This window comes from Talpa europaea (assembly GCF_964194135.1).
Source record: "Talpa europaea genome assembly, chromosome: 6".
Taxonomy (NCBI): domain Eukaryota; kingdom Metazoa; phylum Chordata; class Mammalia; order Eulipotyphla; family Talpidae; genus Talpa; species Talpa europaea.
This window is the reverse complement of record NC_140072.1, coordinates 117,161,141-117,186,481: the sequence shown is the minus strand read 5'-3', so window position 1 is coordinate 117,186,481 and position 25,341 is coordinate 117,161,141. Positions and strand designations below refer to the sequence as shown.

At 33.9% G+C, this 25,341-nt stretch overlaps 1 protein-coding gene across 2 annotated transcripts in view; it reads left to right on the top strand.

Annotated features, from left to right (window-relative positions):
• MYCBP2 (MYC binding protein 2) overlaps positions 1-25,341 on the top strand; it is a gene marked incomplete at both ends in the record, with an annotated part of 205,740 nt that overhangs the window by 166,091 nt on the left and 14,308 nt on the right. The window contains 19 exons of one of the 2 annotated variants that reach the window (XM_084234986.1): positions 1,055-1,222; positions 1,711-1,868; positions 3,049-3,245; positions 3,838-3,987; positions 5,841-6,001; positions 7,034-7,190; positions 7,350-7,574; positions 8,781-8,846; positions 9,922-10,161; positions 10,452-10,541; positions 15,445-15,525; positions 16,557-16,823; positions 17,600-17,883; positions 18,925-19,021; positions 20,544-20,663; positions 22,365-22,466; positions 23,084-23,212; positions 23,582-23,714; positions 24,806-24,909. In XM_084234986.1, coding sequence (XP_084091112.1) covers positions 1,055-1,222; positions 1,711-1,868; positions 3,049-3,245; positions 3,838-3,987; positions 5,841-6,001; positions 7,034-7,190; positions 7,350-7,574; positions 8,781-8,846; positions 9,922-10,161; positions 10,452-10,541; positions 15,445-15,525; positions 16,557-16,823; positions 17,600-17,883; positions 18,925-19,021; positions 20,544-20,663; positions 22,365-22,466; positions 23,084-23,212; positions 23,582-23,714; positions 24,806-24,909 — 2,929 coding nt within the window. Of the gene's footprint in view, positions 1-1,054; positions 1,223-1,710; positions 1,869-3,045; positions 3,246-3,837; positions 3,988-5,840; positions 6,002-7,033; positions 7,191-7,349; positions 7,575-8,780; positions 8,847-9,921; positions 10,162-10,451; positions 10,551-15,444; positions 15,526-16,556; positions 16,824-17,599; positions 17,884-18,924; positions 19,022-20,543; positions 20,664-22,364; positions 22,467-23,083; positions 23,213-23,581; positions 23,715-24,805; positions 24,910-25,341 lie in introns of both variants that reach the window. The other variant, XM_084234987.1, reaches the window with a different exon arrangement.

Sequence of the window (25,341 nt, the reverse complement as noted above, 5' to 3'; positions counted from 1 at the left end):
GAATTAGTATAGGATGCTATTAGAACATCAAAGATGGTGAGTATCTGAGTATTCCCAAGGATATCTAGGGGGTCAGCCACTTTAACAGTCTTGAGTGATAAATAAAAATAAATCAGGTGGGTAACAGGAGGAAAACTATTCTTGGTAGTGTAAATCATGTGTGTGAAGACCCAGATGAAAAGTATTACATAGTTGAGGAATCATGGGCTTGTAAAAGTATATAAAATGGCCTAGAAGAGGTTAACCAAGGCCAAGTAATGTGGGGTTCTGTAACCCATGCTGAGGTTGGGTTTTATCCCATAGAAAAGAGTGGAAAAATTTGAACAGAAATACTTGAACTGGCTCTCAGATTATTCTGCTACTAACGTGAAAACTAAAGAACACAACTGAAGATGGAGAGAAGCCTGTTAATAGTACCTTGGACTTGGAGGGCACAGCCTATACTGACTTTCATATAACATGTTGAAATTTTTTAATCAACTAGCAAATGACAGTTTCTAAAAGTTGCCTACTGGCATATCTTAGTAACAAACAGCTCCATTTTGACAACTGTCATATTTATATAACAGAGTTATATGTTGTTGTTTTCTTAATTTTGTACTGACTAGTCCAATAAAATAAATGGAGAACAAAATTGAAAATGTGAAACTAAATACGTTTGAGACTAAGGTTGAAATCATCAGGTATGCCAAATGCAAGAACTCTTTAGCTTTAGTAAGAACATTTGGTAGACTTAACAATTGTTGCTGTTTGAAAACAAAAGAATCAAATTGTAAAATATGTTTAACATATTCGCTAATACACTGGAAAACAGGAAAAGTTGTCAAAAAAGGAATGAAAAAAAGTTCAATTTTGAATTTGAAATGGTGGCACCTGAAATACCTATGTGTAAAATTATCAGACTTTTATTTCCTTCTACTTAGATTTAAGTAGATTATTCTAATACTTTTAATTAGAGGTTTACATACATATGCTTCTTTTACAAAGAATACTAAAAAATGGAAGATATCTGTAATGCTATCATAATTTAAGGTATTCACTTGATTTAATGCAGGCATCATCATGAAAATTTTGTGGGCTATCAAGATGACAACTTATTCCAGGATGAAATGAGATATCTACGTTCAACATCTGTACCTGCACCATATATATCAGTAACTCCTGATGCTAGTCCTAATGTGTTTGAGGAACCAGAGAGCAATATGAAGTCTATGCCACCAAGGTATTTTAGTTCTGTACTCTCTGTTGGCTAGCCAGTGTTTCATAGAAGACTTTGAACTAAAACAGAATATTACAATTCATTTAAACATCCTTCCATATCAAAAGGACATTGAATTAACTATTCGAACACTAGTAAAAAGCAGATGTAGTCTCTTGTAACAATCTGAATGGAACTTGAGGTGCTAAGTGGCATAAGTCAGAAAGTGAAAGATAACTACCAGATGGTTTCACTCATTTGTGGGTATAAATAACCAAAGAAAACAAACTGGCAAACCCCAACAAAAAGATGTAGTTCTGAGTTTAATCAAAATGTTTTTGCATTTGGAAAGATCAAATTATTATTTGAAAAGAGAAGATCAAGTTGGCTTTGAATTTGTGTTTTTCCACATGAAATGTCGATTCCCACATTTGGCTACATTATTATAAAATATAGTTATATTTTACTCATTTTTTTTCTTCTAAGTTTTTCTGTTATTTTGTTCCATCTAGTTTGGAAACTAGCCCCATAACTGATACTGATCTTGCAAAGAGAACTGTCTTCCAAAGATCATACTCAGTTGTTGCCTCTGAATATGATAAACAACACTCTATTCTACCTGCACGAGTCAAAGCCATTCCTAGAAGAAGAGTTAACAGTGGAGACACTGGTAAGTATAAAAATAAAAAGGAAGATTATGTGATCCTAATGGTTTTATGTGCAGGTTTTTAAATCTGGTTTATAAAGGGAGAAGAATCGATTATTTTAAATTAGAGTACATAGTCCTTCTATCTGACACAGCCATAATATAAATGTACCTCTCTAAAAATTTCTATCTCAGTTGGAAAAGACGTTCAGAGGTCATCTAGTGACTATTCAAGAATAACTTGATCTTTAAATTCTTACTTGTTAGGTGTCTATGACAATATAGTAACCATTATTTCTTTCATTAAACTTCAGTGAACCAGCAATTCCAGTGACTTAAACTTTCACAATTATCTCCCCATCCTCAGTAAAAGCTTGTAACTCTTGCAGCTACTACTACTCTGAATAATAAATCTGGGGATATGAGCTGCTCTTCTTTTTTTTAAATTACTTTTTGAGATCTAATTGACAAAATTATATGATATCTAAAGTGGACAATGTGATGATATTTGATATATGTATCCTTTGTGAATGGCTGCCCCCTATTGTTAATAAACACATCCTTCACCTCACACTGAAGTCCTGCTCCCTTAACAGTAAAAAGTTAGATAATCTGGACCAGTTGGTATCAATAGCCCTAAATTAGGATTGATTGATTCTACCTAAAGAATAAAGAAAAAAAGAAACCTATGAGAAAAGTTAGATGGTGATAATTTATCAGGTAGAATACTTAGAAAAATCATCTACCTAATACTTTTAGGGAGGTGATTATGTATCATGTCACTGAAGATCTTCAAGGACAGTATTACTGAGCATACTCCAGTGATTTATAGTTCATTCAACAAATATATTTTAGCTCTTGCTGAGACACATTTGTTATAAAGCAGCCCTTTAGGAAATGATGGAATAAGATACAGATTTCTTTAAGGGATAAAATATTATCAATTTAAAAAGCATGAAACTTAGATTCAGCCCTGGATTCAAAACCCACCTTGACAACTTGATAGCAGTATGACTTGAGGAAAGTAAGGCATTTAATCTTTTTGAACCTTAGTAAAAACTGAAGTCAATATGATTGATACATGTCACAAGCAAAAAAGGGGGCTCTAAGATGAATAAACTAAACTGTTATTTTTAGTATCTTAAATGTGAGTTTCTATAAGAATTAATACTTTTTTTTTTTTTTTTTTTTTTTGTAATAGAAGTTGGTTCTTCCCTCTTGAGACATCCATCCCCTGAGCTTTCCCGGCTAATCTCAGCCCACAGCTCTCTTTCCAAAGGAGAACGAAATTTCCAGTGGCCAGTTTTAGCTTTTGTTATACAGCACCATGACTTAGAAGGTCTTGAAATAGCAATGAAACAGGCCTTAAGGAAGTCTGCTTGTCGAGTTTTTGCTATGGAGGTATGAATACTTTGATGAAGTTTTTGATTATAATGATTCTATTTAATGATGTCACTTTTCTTCCAAACATAAATGGCTACAAATTTTAAGACATTACCCAGTGGAAAAATATTACTTTGATATCACAATTAAACCCTTAAATTTATGAATGTAGAGATTTAGAGTTCATATTTAAGCCTTCTAAAGAAATTTATTTCTGCCTTGCTTTATTATTTGAATCCTGTCTTTTTTCCAAAGCTTTTGGTATTATTGATAGTGTCATTTCAGTTAGAATAATCATGCAAAGAGAAGTGGAACTGTGATTTTAATAATAGTTTATCTGCTTCTCTATTCTCTAAAAATGAGAGTATTGCTTATATATAGTAAATTCTTTATTATGGGTCTCAGAAAGCCACTAAATTGATGGGAACAATATGAATGTATTTAAATATAAGTGGTAGTCTGTGTAGAACTTGAGAAACATTCTGTGTTGATCCTAAGTAGAATTGAGGGGGGAAATGTGCTTGGTTCTGATGTTTCTGAGTACGAAAAGTCCTGTAATTTTTTCTTCATGTACTTTTATCTTGGACTCATTTAACCATTGTTTATTCAGGCTTTCAATTGGCTTTTATGTAATGTCATCCAAACAACTTCTCTCCATGATATCCTGTGGCATTTTGTGGCATCATTGACTCCTGCTCCAGTGGAACCAGAGGAAGAAGAGGACGAGGAAAATAAAACAAACAAAGAAAATGCAGAACAAGTGAGTGAGAATTACTTTTTTAATTGCCCATACTTTTTAGAAGAGTAAAGCCCCCTCAAATAATACAATAGTTTGCTTCAGGTCATTCACAGATTACATAACCTAAAGGCAATGCATGAGCAACATATTTACTGTACTCACTGGTAAAGATTTTCTAATAAGCAAAGCTGTTATCAGTCAGTTCTGATTTCCTATAATCATCATTGCATGACTTAATCAACTGGAAGATAAATACTATGGCAGTATGAAACAGATAAATAGGTCAACATTATTACATAGAAGGGCCTCCCCAGTGGCGCAGCGGTTGAGCGCTGGGTTGCGAAGCTGCCCGCAGCCTCAGCAGCACCGGTTCGATCCCCGGCTGCTCCCTGGCCACCGGAGGAGGGTCCCACATGGTGCGCAGACCCCCTCTGCCGCCCGCTGCTCCCCTCAGCAGTGTACTTCGGTCCTTCTGCCTGCTCTGCTCCCCGCTCTGGCTCTGGTGAATTCTCTCACCCTCCCGCGCTTCTGACTGTACCCAGTGCTTATATAAATAAATAAATAAAAATAAAATAAAATAAATCTTTAAAAAAAAAAGTTTAAAAAAAAAAACAAAAAAAACAAAAAAAAACATTATTACATAGAAAATCAATCTATTAATGTAACATTGCTGTAACATGTCACAGAGTAGAAGTAATACTGTGTAGTATATTAAATGCAGAAACTTTGTTTGGCTAGAAAGGACTTGGATTTTATAGGATGCAGTCTGTATAATGGAAAATCATTCAGTTAAAATGCTGGAAGTCTGGGTAGCAATATGACTCATAGGTGTCAGTTTCCATATTTATAAAGGTAAAGTGTAAGCTAAACAGCATTTAACTTAATTGCAAGCACTCTAAATTTAGTTATATACTTGATATTTTAAAGTAATTTCCAGTGATGTCAAAGAGCATTTAGTCAAAATTCTTAAAATTTACAAAAATCAAAATGCCTTGAGTAAGAAATAGCAGAAGTAGCAAGTAGCAGAAATAGAGTGTATAATTTCCAAACTCAGAAAAATGAGAAAAGTGATCAACTCAAGAGAGAAAAAAATTGAAAAATTTATTCATATAAAACTACAAAATAACAAGTGCAGATTAAAAAGTAGAATACTAAATCTACGTTTTAAAAGACAGAAACTGTCAGAATAGATAGAAAAACAAACGCTATGTACTTAATAAACTTCAGATCTGAAACATAAAGATACAAGGAGATTAGAAGTAGAAGATTAGAAAAAAATACACTGGATAAATGCCAGAATTAAGATGGTACAACTATTTTAACATCAGAAAAAATAAATTTAAAGACAAACTTAATAATAGGGAAAAAGAAGCTCTTTACAAAATGATAACAGGTTAATCCTGAACCTATATATGTGCCTACTAATATAGCCTTAAAAACATCAAGTACAGATTGACAGATCTTCAAGGAATTATAGAAAAAAATTCCGCAGTTACAGTGTGAGATCATTACACCTGTAGCTGGCTCTGGGTTGCCAGTTTGGGGTAAGACTCTACAAAGAGGAGGTGCTCTTTTCCGCACACACACAAAGACTCACTCTGCTGATGAATTTGAGTACTCCAGTATATGTGGTATCCATTTGTTTAGTGATTTTATTAATGAGGAGTCTCATCACTTTTTCCCTAAAATAATAGAAACATAATTAGTTAATGTTAATATAGGGTTTGGGTATGGTGAGGTTTACTGTTTACATTTTTGTTGTATGATTATCTTTAAAGTATACTTAATTCTTTTCAATATACCTAATAGTCTTTTGTAGGGAAAATTCTTTGTAGCACACAAGCTGATCAATTTGCTTTCACTTTCTGTCTTAGGAGAAAGATACAAGAGTATGTGAACATCCACTCTCAGATATAGTGATTGCAGGTGAAGCTGCTCATCCTTTACCACATACATTTCACCGCCTACTTCAAACAATCTCCGATCTTATGATGTCTCTCCCTAGTGGTAGTTCATTACAGCAAATGGCCCTAAGGTAATTTTAAATCTAAGTATTTTCTCGGTATTTAGAGAAGAGATTTTATAGAGTATTCGAAGCCCAAAATGATTGAAAGACCTCTTTAAATAGTAAAATACAAAGAATCTCTACATTACGTGAATGATGCCTCCTTCATTACTACATAGCTTAAGATTTCCTTCTTATCTCAAATTGTGCCCTTCTAAAATGTGGGAAAATCGTGTTTTAAATTATCAGTCTGTTACAGTCTTCCTCAGTTCCCACTCCTGAATTCCAAATTACTTGTTTCCATGCTTCCCAGGAGTAAAATCTTAAGTGTTCGCCAAATAGGAGAGGAAAAATGAAATCTCAAAACCAAAATCAAAGTAAGGTACTGAATTCAAAAAAAATCTTAAGAAAAATGGAGCCTAATTCACTACACAACCTATCCCAAAAAAACACTCTTGAGGAGCCTCTCCTACTTATAATCCCAAATCTGTTGAAATTTTATCATTGCTTTTATATTGTTAAACCTTGTTACTGGATCCACATACTAGACCCCAAATACAAGTGCATTGTCCATTGACTTATAAGAAATGGGCTGATAGAATAGTTCTGACTGCTCAGCTCCCTAATAATAATAGCAACAGAAAGAAGATTTTATTTTCTCCGCACAAGATTTTTGAAGTACAAGATATGTTCTACTCTGATGAATTACTATGGAATTGTAAGACTAACAAATTTGAAAGACTTTTAGAGTTGGGGTAATAGGTCTACAAAACTGATTTATTACTTCTGCTGCTTCCGTAGCCTTGATCTTAATGTATCAAGTTTTTTTATATATAAAACGAGTAACCTTTTCTTAAAACTGACTTTATTCAAAGGAATTATCTATTTCTTAAAAAAAAAAAAAAGTAGCAATGCCTTTGTTTCCTGTATTATATTAATTTCTATATTATTTTCTTTAGAAAATAAAGATTTCTTGAAATATTAACTACAGAGTGCTTTTCTAGGAATTCCTGAGCAATTCCTTGAAAAAAACAATTTGATATATTCCTTATGCCTTTTTAGATGCTGGAGTCTGAAATTTAAGCAATCTGATCATCAGTTCCTCCATCAGAGCAACGTATTTCATCACATTAACAATATTTTGTCAAAATCAGATGATGGAGATAGTGAAGAGAGCTTTAGCATCAGTATACAGTCAGGCTTTGAAGCTATGAATCAGGTTGGTCATTGAACGATTTTCCTATTAATGTTCAAACATACAATATATTGAAGGAGAAACTGAAAGTTACTCATAAATGATGTAATTCTTTTATTTCTTTGTTACTATCAAGAAGATTTATGTTTGCATATTATGATTACTCATATTTTTTTTGAGTAGGAATTGTGCATAGTAATGTGTTTAAAGGACTTAACCAGCATTGTTGATATAAAAACTTCAAGCCGACCTGCCATGATTGGCAGTTTGACAGATGGTTCTACAGAAACCTTTTGGGAATCAGGAGATGAGGATAAAAACAAAACTAAGAATATCACTATCAACTGTGTGAAAGGAATCAATGCCCGCTATGTATCTGTTCATGTGGACAATTCCCGAGATCTTGGGGTAAGAAAAGAAATTTAATTTGCTTCATTAGTTCTTTTCAGATATTTAGTAATTATTCACTTATAATTCTGAGTTTAGCAAAAAAGACTTTCATCAAAACTTCACCAACCAAACACCATTTTATATGCCCAAATCTTAAATCTGAAAATAAGTGAATGTGACTGGGAGTGTTGTAAAATATCAATTATAAATAGAGGTCTATTTACAAGTATACCATGACTATATAAGCAAAATAAATTTCTTCTCTGTCATTTTCTACCTCCATGTCCTTATTCAGGTTATTCCCTTGGCCTGGAAGTCTTCCCCTTAAACTCTTAAACTCTGCCTATCAGTTTCTCCTCAAATCTCTAAGAACCCTTTTCCTTAACTGGGTTCTTTTTTTATATTACTCTGATGGCAATTAATACACTTTGACCTATATTGTAATTAGCTTTCAGTTTGTAATCTCACCTACCCATGGTTTAGTGGGAGAAGTTCTAGATCAACCTAAATAATCAAAATTTATATTCTCTCTAGCGCTTGCTCATCCATACATTTCAATTGAATAAAGTACTCTTTTACAAAAGGTACTGAACAATAGGAAAAGAATCTGATTTACTTGAACATAAAGAACTAAGAAGAAAATAGCACCAACTATTAAACCCCTATTCCTGGAAAGGATACTTGGAAAGGATACTTGGAATTTTTTCCCTCAGAATGGATGTGACTTGCTAGAAGATACAGGATTAACGGAGCACCTTGAACTATTGCTAAGCTGCTCCTATCCTATCCCATTCATATAGTTCCTCTCCCGGAAAAGCCAGAGTGGTGGGGTTGGATCCCAGATAAGGTGCATATGATGCTAGCCAAGAGTCCACTCTGCAGTAAGACTAGATATACCACTCATAGCCACTGCACCTCCTTTCCATTAGTGTTGCTGAAAGACTTCACGATAGAGATGGAATTTGAGGATTTAACCATTGGATAAAAAAAGAAAATGTCAAGGTGTGAAAGAGTCCTCAGAGAAAGGCTAATGTGAAAATTATGATGGAGTTTATGAGAATAAGACTAGTTTGTAGTTGATTGGACAGATATAATGAGATCTTAGGAAAAACCATAAAAAAGACAGAAGAGTTGATGTGATATTGGTAGACGAAAAGAAACCATTCTAAGTTCTGGAGTGGAAATATAGTATAATAACCATATTGAATTTTTTTTTTTTTTAAGAATAAAGTTACCTCAATGACATTCTTAACTGGCAAAGCAGTAGAAGATTTGTGCAGAATAAAGCAGGTAATTAAAATTTCATCATTAAATGTTTTGCTACGTAGGGAGAAATTTCTTCTCAGTCTTCACTAAAGTCTAATTTACATGCTTCCAAAGTGTTATAGGAAATTTTCTACTTAAAAAATGCCCAATTGACAAACGGTCCATATATGGGAATGACTATAATTAATTTGCTTAAGTTCTTACCTGTTACTGCCCTATATGTTCTCCAGTAATGAAAAATTGCACTGTACCTGCAGTCCTCCACTCCTCATCATGCATCTACAAAAATTCATAGTCCAGTTCATAATTAAAATCTTAATACACAGTTCACCTCCATCTTAAATTAAAACATAAGCTGTTGTTCTCTAGCCTAAAGATCTATCATTTATAACACTGCAACTATGTCGAGGTTGCAAGTCAATTTACAAATGAGCTATAAACAAGTTAAGTTTTACCAGCGCATGCATCAATCACTTGCATTAGTGAAACTTTGTCAGAGCTGTTCTTGTGCTGCTGATTTAGCCCATAAAAGTTGGCCAGTGTGGATTTTTTCTTTTTCAAGTTATATTGAAAGAATGAGTTGAGATTATAGATTAAAGTAATAAATTTCATTTATTGTATGAGGATTTGGGAAAATAATTCTTTTCAATGAGGTAATATTTGTTTATGCTTGTATCTGAGGAAGTCTGATTCTGTAACTCTGAATCATGTACAACATAAACCGATGTTACCTCAATAAAAAAAAAATATGTTTATGCTTTTTTTTTTTTTAGAAAATTGGCATTGTCAATTAAAATAATACCAATTTAAAATCTGTATAAATTTTGTAGACATTCCAGATCATTTCTTGGATATAAAATACCATGAGAACAATTTTTATTTTGTCAAGTAAGGAGTGTCAAAAACCATTTCATGGTGCACTGAAATTTAATCCTCAAAAAAAGTTATGTTCTCACTAGGTTTAAATGTGATAATCATTATGAGTTACCTAATAAACTTTACTATCTGTACAATTGTTCTTTGAACTTGCTATTAACTAGTGCTAAATCTCAGACAGTGATACAGTTGTATCAGATTTCTCTCCTTTCTGCTTTACTAGGTTGATCTGGATTCCAGACACATTGGTTGGGTAACAAGTGAACTTCCAGGAGGCGATAATCACATCATCAAAATTGAACTAAAAGGCCCAGAGAATACTCTGAGAGTGAGACAAGTAAAGGTGTTGGGTTGGAAGGATGGTGAAAGTACAAAAATTGCCGGTCAGATTTCAGCCAGTATGGCCCAGCAACGGAACTGCGAAGCTGAGACTCTGCGAGTGTTCAGACTTATTACATCTCAAGTGAGTTTCCTTCTGACATATTCTAGTTCAGGATTAATTGAAAAAAAATTGTTTCAGTAATATCAAGAGGGTAACAGAATACTTTGTAAAACTTGTAGAGATTGCTGGCTACATATGTATGTGGTGGGTCTATTTTTTTCTTATAACCTAACCACTTTTATTTCATTTTGTATTCTTAATTCTGAAGTGATGATGTATAACAGGAGTAGCACAATAACTCTAAAACCTTTAGAATCAGTCCTCTAATTTCTGCCATTAATTCCTTCTCACATGCCTGTCTTCTTCTTCAGGTATTTGGAAAGCTCATCTCTGGAGATGCTGAACCTACACCAGAACAAGAGGAAAAGGCACTATTATCATCTCCTGAAGGAGAAGAAAAAGTATACAATGTATTTACTTGTATTCTAAAAATATTTATTTCCTTTTTTTGGTTTCCTTTCATTTCAGTGAAATAATCCATGTACTGCTGTTTTTTTTTTTTTAATGGATATGTGATACTAGCTTACATATAATTAATAGTTTTACTTTAACTAGAGAGATGGTGGAGTTTAAAAAAAGAAATTCACTGTTTATGTATAAGCTAGCTATTTTAAGTAACAAAAAATCTTGTTTTGTATCTTAGGCTGTTGTGTTCAAATGTTAGCAATTGTAAAATTTGCTTAGTCATTTATGGTGTCATTCACCATCAGTTATCTTCTCCTTCCTTCATTTTATCTGTCCTTTTCAGTCCAGCTCAGAAATACGGTCCTCTTCATGAACCTTCTTTAATGTCTTCCCCCAAACAAAAACTTGAGGAAATGTCTGCCAAACTTCATACTAATCTGTGTAGCTTTTCTTGGTTTGTCTCTTACATTTGCTTTCATACATGTTTCATCTCTTCTATTGAATCATAACTTCTTAAAAACCAAGTACATGTCTGATTTATCGTTGTGTTCACCATAATGTAAACATAGGTATGTTCAGGAAATTTTCATTGTAATAACCTATTCTTTATACTGTTCTTAAAATGTCTTCTCAAATACAAATCCTTTACTTATTTGGTCTAAACTAAAACATGTTATATAATAGGGAAATTTCATCCACTTTCAAAAATAGAAGTCCATCTTGACTATCCTTAATATTCTTGTGTCTTTAAATGTTATAAATAATCAACATGGCAGCTGTTTGAAGTATAACTTCAAAGACTAACCTAGACTAACCCTGTAGCTTTCTATTACATTAATATCTAAATCATCCATTTTTTTTTTTTTTTCTGTTTGGGGTCTGTAGACCTTAGGATTTCGTAAACTGGTCATTCTTTTAACATCTTTTGTAGATTTTAAATGAATGCCTAATTGTTAAACTCAGCTGTATTTTAGCAAATGGCAAGGCTCTGCTAAATAAAGCATAAGAATTGGTACCAAGCCCTCAAAAAGCTTACATTCTATTCTTAGATGGGAAACCTACAACCCACCCCAAAAGAAATTAGCAAGGATACTATATATATTATAAAATCCACATATTAACTATGTGTAGAATCTGCACATGTCATAGGGTTTTGGAATACTGTAAAATTATTGTGCTCAGGAGTGATCAGAAAAAGCTTCTTGAGGAATGTGGGACTTGAGTTAGACCTGAAAGAGAATTGATAAAAGTTAGATTAATAGAGAGGTTGGGAGCAAGGGTTCATTGAAAAGGCTGGCCTAATTGTAGGAGAGTATATGTTGAGGCATTAAGGTTGAATAGGAGAGACTGTGCTAGCCAGTGGATGTTCATGAAACAACCTAATAGAGAATCATTTTTAAGTTGAAGTTTTTGAAGTGAAGTTTGCAAACAAAATCTCATCCTTTAAGTGTTATTATTCAATAAACTTTAACCTATATGTACAGTAGAGAAATTATTATTACTACAGTAAAGTTTTGAAACACATCACTCCCCAAACTCCCCCCATGTCCCTTGGCATTCAATCCTTCCAACTCATGCCTAGAAGCTGGCAACCACTGAGCTATTTTCCCTGATAGTGTTGCCTTTTCCCCAGATGTCATAAATGGAACCACATAGAATTGTTGTCTTTTTTTTAAATCTAGTTTCTTTCGCTTAGTGTAATACTTTTGGGATTCAGACATGTAGGAGCATATATCAGTAGTTCATTCTTTTGGTTGCTAAGTATTCCATTATATGGTGTTAATCCTTTTACTTTCTGATGGATATTTAGGTCATTTCCCCTATTTAGCTATTATTATTAAAGCTGCTATGAACACTTACATACAATCTTTATATAAATGTTTTAGATTTTCTTGGGTAAATACCTATGAGTAGGTTTGCTGAGTTGTTTGGTAAGAGTATACCTAATTTTATAAAAAACTGTCAAACTCTTTCCAAAGTTGATTTAACAGTTTTAAACTTTTACCAGTAGTGTTTGAGATTTCCAGTTGTTCCGCATCTTAAAAAGTTCTTGGTAATTCTAGAAAGTGTATAGTAGTAATATTTCACTATGGTTTTAATATGGGGTTTTCTATTTTAATATGGTAATTAATAGCACTGAGCAAATTTTCATGTGTTTATTTAACATCTCCGAACTTAGTGAAGTGTCTATTCAGATCTTCTACCCATATTTTTTATTGCTTTTAGATTTTAAAATCTCACATAATTCAGACTATAAGTCCTTTACCAAATATGTTTTCAAATATTTCCTCCTAGTATGTGGCTTGTCTTTCAGAGAAATTTAGTGTCAGTAAAGTCCAATTTATCTCTTTTTAATGAAAAACTAATAATTTTTTAATCTTATCTGATATCACAAAGATTTTTTTGTTTCCTTCTACAAAATTTATAGTTTAGCTTCATTTTAATTTTCTATACAATATGAGGTATATGGGTTGAAGTTCAGATATTTGCATGTAGGTGTCAAATTAGTCCACTGTCATTTTTTTACATAAAATCTTTACACATATCTAAGTCTATTTCTGAAACCCCTATTCCAATGAGGGAACATCTGTAACTATTGAAAATCATCAGCCTGTAGTGACGTGTCATCTTCTATTATTTTTCTCCACCTGATGGCTTTGAATTTGATTTGCTCTCATTCTAGTTTTTTTTTTAAAAGATTGATTCATTTATGCATACAAGAACTGGGGTACAGGCCAGAGGTGCAGGGGGTGAGCAGATTCACCAGAGGCAGAGTGGGAGACAGAGCAGGCAGATGGACTGAAATACACTGCTGAGGGGAACAGCGGGCGAGCCAGGAGAGGTCTGCTGCGCCATGTGGGTAGCTCCCTAGCCAGGGATCGAACTCATACTGCAGTAGCTGTGGATAGCTTCATAGGTTGCGTCTTAACCCCTTGTGCCACCAGGGAGGCCCTCATTCTAGTTTCTTAAGGTCCAAGCATAAATCATAGATAAGGTCCAAGCATAAATCATAGACTTAAGATCTTTCTTCATAAGTAGTGCTATAATTTTCCTCAAAGATTGTAATTTACGGGCCTCCCCGGTGGCGCAGTGGTTGAGCGCTGGGTTGTGAAGCTGCCCGCGGCCTCTGCGGCGCCGGTTCGATCCCCGGCTGCTCCCCGGCCACCGGAGGAGGGTCCCACATGGCGCGCAGACCTCTCCTGCCGCCCGCTGCTCCCCTCAGCAGAGTACTTCGGGCCTTCCACCTGCTCTGCTCCCCGCTCTGGCTCTGGTGAATTCTCTCACCCTCCTGCGCTTCTGACTGTACGCAGTACATGTATAAACAAAACAAACAAACAGACCAGCAAACAAATAAATAAAGCATGCCTCTATTAAAAAAAAAAAAAAAAAAAGATTGTAATTTACATTAGTGAGTGACATTTTTTTTGCAGTTTCTTTTTCATATTCAGCTCAAAACATTTTCTGGTTCCCATTTTGATTTCTTCTTTGACTCTAGGATAGTTTAATTCCATTATAATCAAAGAATATACTTTATATAATTTCAGTTCTTTTAAAATTTAGGTTTGAATTCCAGCTAATAAATGTAATCTATTTTAGTTCATGTGCACTTAACAAGAATGTGAACTTTGCTGTTGCTCTTTGAGGAGTTTTGTAAATATCAACTATTAATAGGTCAAGCTGATTCGTAATGTTCTTTGAGTCTTCAAGAACTTTGCCAAATTTTGTTTATCATTTACTTGTTGTGTCAAATAGAGAAAGAGAAGTTTGGAAATGTCCAACTCTATGGATTTACTTATTTGGATTTCAACTCACCTGGTTGCCAGTGTCATCTCTCTGATGGTCATCAAAAAAGCGATAGTTTCGGGCCTCCCCGGTGGCGCAGCGGTTGAGCGCTGGGTTGCGAAGCTGCCCGTGGCCTCTGTGGCACCGGTTCGATCCCCGGCTGCTCCCCGGCCACCAAAGGAGGGTCCCACATGGCACGCAGACCTCTCCTGCCGCCCGCTGCTCCCCTCATCAGTGTACTTTGTCTTTCTGCCTGCTCTGCTCCCTGCTCTGGCTCTGGTGAATTCTCTCACCTTCCCGCGCTTCTGACTGTACCCAGTGCATGTATAAACAAACAAATAAATAAATAAAACATGCCTCTATTTAAAAAAAAAAAAAAAGTAGTTTAAAAAAAAAGCGATAGTTTCACAGATTATCAGCTTTTTCTCATTATTGGGATGGAAGTGACATTCTTTTGTGACTTTATCCTAAGAAAAGTGAAATCAAGAGTCATTTCTTTATTTTTAAACAAGAGTAGTTTTGCCTCAGTTTCCTTCCCTATTAAAAAGGCAAAACATCGTATCTTACCACGCAGGGTTGTTATGAAAGTCAAATATGAGAGAGAAAAAAATGCATATTTGTACATCTGCCTAACATTTAGAAAGGTATCATGCACTTATCAATAAAGCACTATAAAACTGCAGCCTTCATTTTTTTCTTACAACATATTATTTGATTATTGCTGATTAATTTAAAACCATCATTATCCCGAGCTTTCCTTTTAACCAAATGTCATTTTCCTATATGACTCTTTTAACAACTAAATGTAAAATGTGAACTAATAATCTTCACAATATAGAAATAGATTTAATCAAAATAATCCAAAATCATGAGATTAAAGAAATCCATGAAGAGATGGTATTTATTGAATTTCATGAATTTGGAAACTTTTTATAGTCACCTTATCCAGTGTTATTTCTTCAAACTTTACCCTTAGTCTTTTGCTATAGACCTCAATTTAAAATAAATTTTTTAATGAAAATACCTGCATAATTATGTCTCAAGATACCTTAAAATGTCAAATATACAAATTTTATGCAAAGATTGCTCTTTTTCCCCCCCTTTTTCTATGTAAAGGCAACATCAGATGCTGACCTGAAAGAACATATGGTTGGAATCATATTCAGCAGGAGTAAACTGACTAACTTACAAAAACAGGTTAGTTAAAAGTTGTTTCATTGACTTAATCAGTTTTTGTTTGTCTTTAGGGCATAGTGTGCTTTCCAAAATTTATGAAGGCATTTTTATGCTAATTTTTTATAGGTCCTACAGAATGTGTCTACCTTTTTCTAGAGAGACAGGAATATGTTGTCATACCTGCATCACTTTAAGATTTTCTTATGAATGTTAGCTTTCTTGGTTTGCATCTCTTTATTATTTCCCATTTTCAACTAGATTACTTCATTTTGATGTCATATACCAAGATATATAAGATTTCATTTGCATTTCGTGTGTTCCTTTTCCCACTGTGTTTTTGTTAGTTGATTATTTTTTTATTATTTTGCCAAGCAACTGCAGTATTAACTAAACAAATGTTAACATTTTTAAATTATAAGGAAATGGAGAATGGTGCTAGATTGTTCAGATAATTGGATTATGTTATCTAAGCGTTTCAATAACATAAAAATAAAATTCTGGTTTTAAATTAACTCATTATTTTAACCTTAAATACCATGAAATCTTTTTAATAAATAGCATAAATGTATTTGTCCTTTATAGTAGCATTTCATTTAATCTTAGGTACCACCAGTAAATATGCTGTTACTTTATAGATTACTAAAAAAAAAATTACACTGCCAATTAAATTATGAGTATCTCTTAATTATAAAGCACATTGTCAATGGAAAAATTAAAATCAAGGGGACATACCTTAGAAGTGATAACACAAGGTGATTTGTTTTTGTTTGATGTCTTAAAGCACAGACCTCGGTATTGATAAGTTGTATATAGTTTCTGTACACAGTAGTTAATCCAAATATTTAGATTTTTATTCATGGTTTCCTCTTTTTCTGTAATTGTTTTTAAGATGAATTAAGAGAATATCATGACGGAGAATTAAATGGGAGCAAGAATAATAAATTGAATAGCAACTAATAATACAGTAATATATTTGTCTCTATTTTTACTGTGCCTTATAAATCAGACTTACAAATATTCTTTTCCATGTTCTTTATGTTGCCTTTAAATAGGTGTGTGCTCACATTGTCCAGGCTATTCGCATGGAAGCCACCAGAGTTCGTGAAGAATGGGAGCATGCCATATCAAGTAAAGAAAATGCCAATTCTCAGCCCAATGATGAAGATGCTTCCTCTGATGCTTACTGTTTTGAGCTGCTCTCTATGGTTTTAGCTTTGAGTGGCTCTAATGTGGGCCGGCAATATCTGGCTCAGCAGCTCACTCTACTGCAGGATCTCTTTTCGCTGCTTCATACAGCATCTCCTAGAGTCCAGAGACAGGTAACTGGACATAAGCTTACCTTTTGCCTTATTTTGTACTTGAAACATTGTTAAAAATTATACTAGCTAGGGCCTCCCCTGTGGCACAGAGGTTGAGCACTGTGTTACAAAGCTGCCCACAGCCTCGCCCGCAGCTTCGATCCCTGGCCTCCGGGCGAGGGTCCCACATGGCACATGGCACGACCTCTCCTGCTGCCCGCTGCTTCCCTCAGCAGTGTACTTTGTCAGTCTGCCTGTTCTGTTCCCCGCTCTGGCTCCGGTGAATTCTCTCACCCTGCCGCGCTTCTGACTGTACCCAGTGCTTGTATAAATAAATAAATAAATCTTTAAAAATATATATATATATATATATATATATATACTAGCAAAGAGAATCTCTTTTGGGCCTTAAGTATCATATTTGTTTATTTGTTTCATATTTTGTTTTGAGGGGATTTTAACAATTTTTTTTTTCACTCATTGTAATAAGACTTTGGAAGAGGAAAATTATGTTCCAACTTACTAATGTGTAATTGGATAATGGGTATTGTGGCTACTGATTGTTTTATTGCCATGTGATTTAATTAATTTTTCTTTAATTCTGACCAAATAAAAGAGGTGGGTTTTTTGCTGCTGTCCTGAAATGGTAAAAAATGATAAATGTTTAATTAAGAGTGTTTAAATCATATTTCTGTCCCTCTCAAAGCTTATAAAGTTATAGAATGACTGTTAAGCTCATTTTTAAAAATGAAAATGAATACACTAACCTTTAAATGGAATTCTTTTATTTTTACCAGGTGACTTCCTTACTAAGACGAGTTTTACCTGAAGTGACCCCTAATCGTCTGGCTAGCATCATAGGAGTGAAATCCCTCCCACCAGCAGATATCAGTGATATCATTCACTCAACAGAGAAAGGTGATTGGAACAAGCTAGGTATCTTGGACATGTTTCTAGGATGCATTGCCAAAGCACTCACAGTACAGCTAAAAGCCAAAGGAACTACCATCACAGGAACAGCTGGTACCACTGTGGGCAAAGGAGTTACAACAGTTACCCTTCCGATGATTTTCAATTCCAGGTTGGTCACTGCATCTGTTTTAGTACTGAAATAAAACAAAGTTGCCTTATCTACTTACAAAATAAAAGTCATAGGGCCTCCCCGGTGGCGCAGCGGTTGAGCGCTGGGTTGCGAAGCTGCCCGCGGCCTCTGCGGCACCAGTTCGATCCCCGGCTGCTCCCCGGCCACCAGAGGAGGGTCCCACATGGTGCGCAGACCTCTCCTGCCGCCCGCTGCTCCCCTCAGCAGTGTACTTCGGTCCTTCTGCCTGCTCTGCTCCCCGCTCTGGCTCTGGTGAATTCTCTCACCCTCCCGCACTTCTGACTGTACCCAGTGCATGTATAAACAAACAAACAAACAAATAAATAAATAAATAAAATAAAAACATGCCTCTATAAAAAAATAAATAAAATAAAAATCATAAATGACTGACCCATCTTCAAAATAGAATGCTGTCATTTTCAATTATTGGAAAAAAGGAAAGTGTGCTGAATGTTTAACATTGGAATTCTTCCCATGTAGGGGCAGGGTAGGGAGTTATAGACACACACCCCCCATATCACATACAGAAATAAAGTTGAGAGCCTTCAAAGTTACACATATATTTCTCTTTAAACTTTATTAGGACAAACACTGGAATATACATCAGTGGATGTATTCCTACATCTATAGATAGTCTTCTTAGGGAAAAAAGGTCAGCAGAGCTGAACAGTAGAATGCCCAGTGATATAGTTTGACATATTCTGATGAAGCCTCTTTATTATCTTTATGTGGACTAATAGCAAATAGTTTTGGTCCATGGATATGCTTTTAATAGCACTGTTGTAGAAGATACAAACAATATAAGCAGAAAAATATTTAGAATAATTATCAGACTAACTACTCTCTTTGGGTTGAAGAGATAGATTACGGACAGTATCTTGATTAATTTACTTTTAAAAACACATTAATTGATTGACCCATTTCAAAACTGAAATGCTACATACTGAAATAACAGTTCTCATATTGTTCATTTATATCTATTACTTATTGGTTTGCAAATGCTGATTTTTTTCTTTGTAGTTATATTCGACGAGGTGAAAGCCATTGGTGGATGAAGGGCTCAACTCCTACCCAGATTTCAGAGATTATCATTAAACTTATAAAGGATATGGCAGCAGTAAGTTACCATCCTACTAACAGTTACATTGATGAAATCTGATGAACAAACAAGCAGCTTATTCAACCAAATTAATAGAAGTACACTAATGCTATTTTGCTTTTCTTAAAGGTTCTGTTTAGTAGTAGCCTTTAGTAACTGTTACTCTGTCTTTTCAATTAGATATATAAATTTTTCTTTGTGCTGTTCATTTCAAGCTTCCCAGTTAATTTATTTAAGAATTGTTATATGAGGGCCTCCCTGGTGGCGCAAGGGGTTAAGCACCACACTATGAAGCAATCCACAGCCTCTGCAACAGGAGTTCAATCCCCAGCTGGCCAGGGAGCAACCCACATGGCATGGCAGACCTCTCCTGTCTCGTCTGCTGCTCCTCTCAGCAGTGTATTTCAGTCAGTCTGCCTGTTCTGTTCCCCACTCTGTCTCTGGTGAATCCTCTCACCCCCTGCATCTCTGGCCTGTACCCCAGGTCTTGTATGCATAAATGAATAAATCTTTAAAAAAAAAAATTGTTATATATGAGTCTTCTCAGACTTTAAAACTTCAAAATAAAACATTTCTGTATCCTAAAAAGCAGCCCAAGTCCAAAAGCCTAAAGGGAAAAAAAAAGGGTACCCCAAAGTGGAAGTTTCTCATTCTCTTCAGTTCTCATGCTTTATAACACCTTTACTCTTCATTATTAATGTATCTTATACCTGTGTCTTTAGGTGTTTGTTGGCTTGGGGGAGAGATCTTTGAATGTGGAGGAAAGGGGATTACTCCTCAGAGTGTCTGGCTCTTAGTCGTTGCTCCATATCATTAGTTTGCTCTTGTTCTATTACACTTCCAGGAATGAATGGTAGAGTAGATAAAAAACGTTTTGAAGGAGGAATTTAAACAACCCCCTTCAAGTAATGATAACATGAATTTTTCTGGAAGATGGAAAGTTCTCTTTCCCCAACAGCATGGGCATTTACTCAGTTGCAAAAAATGGAAGAATTTTCTCCATTCTCAGCCCTTTTCAGGGTTTTGACTAGGTAAAATCATTGAAGATTAATGTTAGGGAATATTTAACTTGTGTAGTGGTCAGTTGTTAATGTTTATTAAAAATCAAATTAGCAAAAAATGATATTTTATGCTCTTGTGTTCCAGTAATAGTTATCTATAGCAGTTTGCTTACCTGTATAAATTTTATGTAAAATAAAAGGCTTCTTAATCAAAATTTCTCAAGCATAGACCATTCAGTACACTTGTTATGTTTTTTCTTTATATAAGAGACATTGCCCTTGAATTCTACGAAAAGGTATTTAGAACATAAATTTTTCTTCTTTTCTTTTGAATCATCAAAATAGTGATTAGAGGTTGAATTTTTGACAGGGTTGTGAAGGACTTTTATTTTAAAAGTCTATGTCCCTTGTTCTTTAATTCATGGTCTTGTTATATACAGATCTTTTTATTTTCATGAGGGGTTATTTAGAGGACAGAATTTACTACTCTGATTATATGTTTCTTTTTTCTTATTAAGTTATTCTGTCCTGTTCAATAGGGTCATCTGTCAGAAGCATGGTCCCGAGTGACAAAAAATGCCATTGCAGAAACCATCATTGCCTTGACCAAGATGGAGGAAGAATTTAGATCTCCAGTGAGATGTATTGCAACAACTAGGGTAGGGTTTTTTGTTTGTTTTGTTTTGTTTTTAACATTTGGTCTGTATTGTTGCAATACATTCTTTGTCACTTGTGGGTTTGAACAAGCTATGATCAATAAATCAGCTTATTCCACTTTTTTTTTAACCAAATATTTTACTTATTGGAAAAACATGAAGGACTCTGTGCTAGGCCTTACAGAAACTTTTGGAGATCTGTTCATTATCTAGAGGAGTGTAATTTTGAATTACTAAATATGATGACCATTAATGTTCTCTTTTATGTGTTTTTTATCACATATTTCTAAATTATTTAGGAAGTTAATGATATACTGGTTAGAAAAGACATTTAACAATTTATACTTTATATGTCAATATATTTATCTTACTGATGATGTATTTATTATAGCTGACCACAGTAAAATTTAGTATTAGTTCAATTATGCTATGATAGACTGAAGGTCCTTCAAAGACAAAAACCCCTGCCTACTCCTTTTGCTGTGACCCATTATCCTAAAGTAGAGAAACTCTAGCCTACTTTTTGGATATAGAGGCTTTACTTTAAAAAGCAAAAAGTATGTTTGCTTTTAAAAAAAAGTAAAAATTACATAAGAATCTCTTTGGACATGGGATTGCATTCTTCAAATGAAAGAAATTTAGTAATTTGTAACCTACCAAATTTCATGGCCCACAGGTTGATATATCCTTAAAGCAAGGCAATGTGGCAGCATTGGAAAGAAGTTAGCATTGATAGGAATTGCTTATGTTAATCATCGAAGTCTGGGAAAGAAGATAAATTGCATTTCCATAGGGCAGAATAAAACCAGTTTATGCTATGCTGCTCAGTGACTGGCTTCTGAAGCAGTCCTTCTTACAGTAACTTTCCTACCATGAATGCTTTCTTTTCTTTCTGCACCCCTTTCTCCTTACGTACTTTTCTTCCCTATTTTTCCAAATTCTTAGTCTTTATGTCCAGTGACATTTAATGCACTTTTTAGAGTTGAGACAATTAAGTAATTTTCTTTTTTTCTTAGTAATGTAAGAAAACTGAAACCCTTTAAACCTGTGTAAAACTGGTAAAACTGAAACCCTTTAAACCTCAAAAACTTTCAAGTGACTTTTGAAAGCAGTTTTCTAAAGTTTATTAGGCATTTACTTATTTCCAACAAAGTATACCAAGTTTGTGTTTGGCCATAATTAGAGCTCATAAGAGACTTCAAGGATATGTTGTTATCTGAAAGAATGTAGTATGTCATAACTGCTCATATGACCGTGCAAAATTAAAAAACCATTGTGTGCCACCTTCTTTGGAACTTATAACTCAGGCAGATGATAGTAGATAGAAAAATTTGTAGGAAGCATTGCTATATTAAATATGTAATTCATTTATTGATCTATTGTTTACATATAGACCAATAAGGATAATTTATATGTCAGGTAAAAAAACAATAATTCATCACAGCAACATTTATTCATTAATTCAGTAAATACTACTGAGGTGCCTACTCTCTACATGGCATGTAGTAGTGAGCATGTATGTCTGATACACAAACTTGAGTATCACAGGTGTCTATGTAGTTTCAAATTCAGCTAGCACTTATTAAGCTATTTTGATGTGTCAGACAGTCAGCATTTTATTTATAACCTACCTATTTTATTTGTAATGTACCAGTAAGTCTCCCCTAAAAATTCAGTGGTATAAACAGCCTTTCCTTCCAACAGCTCTGGCTTGCTCTAGCATCATTGTGTGTTCTTGACCAGGATCATGTAGATCGCCTATCCTCAGGGAGATGGATGGGGAAAGATGGGCAGCAAAAACAAATGGTAAGATAAGATTTTTTTGACTTACATTGTTTTTCTTTACAGTAAGCATTAACTTAGTAATGTATTTTTTAAACTCAGCAAGGTAAAATACACAATTAGTAGAAAAAATTTGTATCATGGTGCCTGAGTTCATCTAATAAGGGTCCCTTCTTATAGTATATATGGGTTTTAATTCAATAAAAGAGCTTTCTCCTCTGAGTTATGTTGCATCATACCAAAATTTGGTTTTAGCCTGATACTGTATCTATGTTTTATACTTTAATATAATCAGAAGGACATAACATAATAAAATAAGCAACATTACATCTATTTATTCACAAGTGTACTTAAAATAGATTTGATAAGCTAGATAAGCCTTTCAGCGTTTTCTTATGTATGTTCAAAACTAAATCATTTCTTCATAAACACACAGAATGTTTGACTATCATGGCAAGACAATTTCTAAACTCAATAAGCAAAATATACGTTTATTTTATTAATCATTGAATTGGGACATTGGTATTTTTAAAGGACTTCAGGAGAGCAATGTTATTGTGTAAATAAATTATGTTCGATGTGTATGAACGTATGAGACTTTCTTGTTAACCTGATGTAACTATGGAAATGTCTTACTTTAGCCTATGTGTGATAACCATGATGATGGAGAAACAGCAGCAATCATTTTATGCAACGTATGTGGAAATTTATGTACTGACTGTGACAGATTCCTTCATCTTCATCGGCGAACCAAAACTCATCAGAGACAGGTGAAGATTTCTCTCTTCACACACACAACAGTATCTTGAGCATAGATTGGAAATAGATTTTGTAATAGATATGGGAAGGAGACTTGGTGTAATGAAAAAAAAAATGGACTTTGAAATCAAAGACCTCCATGGAGTTCCTGTTTCATTTACCAACTATAAATCAAGCAGTTGTTTCACTTCTCCGAGGTTTAGTTTCCACATTAAAAAAAAAAAAAAAAGAGTACTGTTGTGAATATTAAAGACAAAAACTTCTTGAAGTGCTTAGTAAATAAAACCATTATTATTATTATAATTATTGAATAGTTAAATTTGATATGTCTTCTTTCAGAGTGATAAATGGATATATTTTTCCCTTTAATGAAACAATAGGTCTTCAAAGAAGAAGAAGAAGCTATAAAAGTTGATCTTCATGAAGGCTGTGGTAGAACAAAATTGTTTTGGTTGATGGCACTAGCAGATTCTAAAACAATGAAGGCAATGGTGGAATTTAGAGAACACACAGGTAAAAAAGGAATTTAAGATTGAACCATGCCTTTAACAAAAGATTTCACCATGTCTACTGATTATGTTTAAAGTAACTATTAGTTTAATGATTCAATGTGGATAATTTTTAGTGTATTCTGATATATAATTATGATGTCATTGATTACTATTATTATATTTAATAGACTTTAGGCTAAAAGTCAGGAAACCCGGGTTACTATTCATTAGCTGTGTGACGTTGGGTATTTTGTCTCCAAAACATCCAACTTTTCATTTTGCTTTTCACTTAAAAGTAAATTTTCTAGTATGTTCCAAGCTTAAACTTACATTGAAACTTACAAATTATCAATTTTCAGCACCTCTGTAGTCTGCCATGTGCTGCACTGACACACATTTCTAATATTGGAGTTAAGTATAAGTCTAAAGAATATAACTCTAAATATGAGTAACTTTTCATGTTATAAAAGCATGGTCTTTTTTGTTCAAAACTCATTATTTTTCCTCAATAACCTATCTGTATCATGTATTACATTAAAAAATGTTCTAATGAGAACTATCCTTGCATTCATGATATAAAACATCCTCTTAAAGCTTATTTTCTATGAATATTGCTGAATTCAATATTAACTATTTCATTTAAGTTCCTTTTCCAGTTGCTTTTTTGTTGCTAGTTACTTGAATGGGAAGTATTATAATTTTATCTTATGGAAAAACACTTAAAGATTCCTCTTTGTCCTGTGTATTTTTATTTTATTGCTGTTGTCTGGTATTGTGCTTTTGTGGTGGGAGAACTTGTGATATATGCTGAGTCTGCTGTCTTTACTAAAAATATATTGCTAAAAAAGACTCTTTCTATAGAAAAAGTATAAACAATCCTGTTAAGAAATGTATTTGATTTTCAAATAGATTTTTAATTTCTTGTGTGTGTGCCTGTGCATGATTATTTACTTTGTAATTAAGGAGCTCACAATTGTTCAGCTGTAAGACTACCAGGCTGATTTCCCACTGATGGCAACTGATACAAACCTAGTTTATGTTTTAATTAATTATATTAAAATATATAGAAATTATATCATTAAGGTAAATTTTTCTTTTTCTGCTCTAACCTAGGCAAGCCCACCACAAGTAGCTCAGAAGCGTGCCGCTTCTGTGGTTCCAGGAGTGGAACAGAGTTATCTGCTGTGGGCAGCGTTTGTTCTGATGCAGATTGCCAAGTGAGTAGATAGTTGGTCATCCCCATAAGTAATAACATGTATTCCCTCATGACACCTTTACTTCATATAAATAAGTTTGAACTCCGCATCACTCCAGGGATGCTGGAGTTTTCTAAATTAGTAAGTTACCCATGTCAAGAGTTCAGTGCTTTATCAAAGTTAGAGAATGGATCAGATAAGGCTCTCAAACTTTCAGACTCTGTGTTTCTTAACTACTATCATCATATATATTTATATTTATGTCTACTAAAAACAGCAAAAAATCTATAGACTGTATTTCCTTTGCCTCATATTTTACTACTTTATTGAATACTTTATTTACATATTTCTTGAAAATAACCTTTCAGTACTTAAACAGTTATACGAATGTGTACACTCATTATAAACACTTATATACATTTCATGCTATTTGTATTTTTTGGAGTTCTTAAC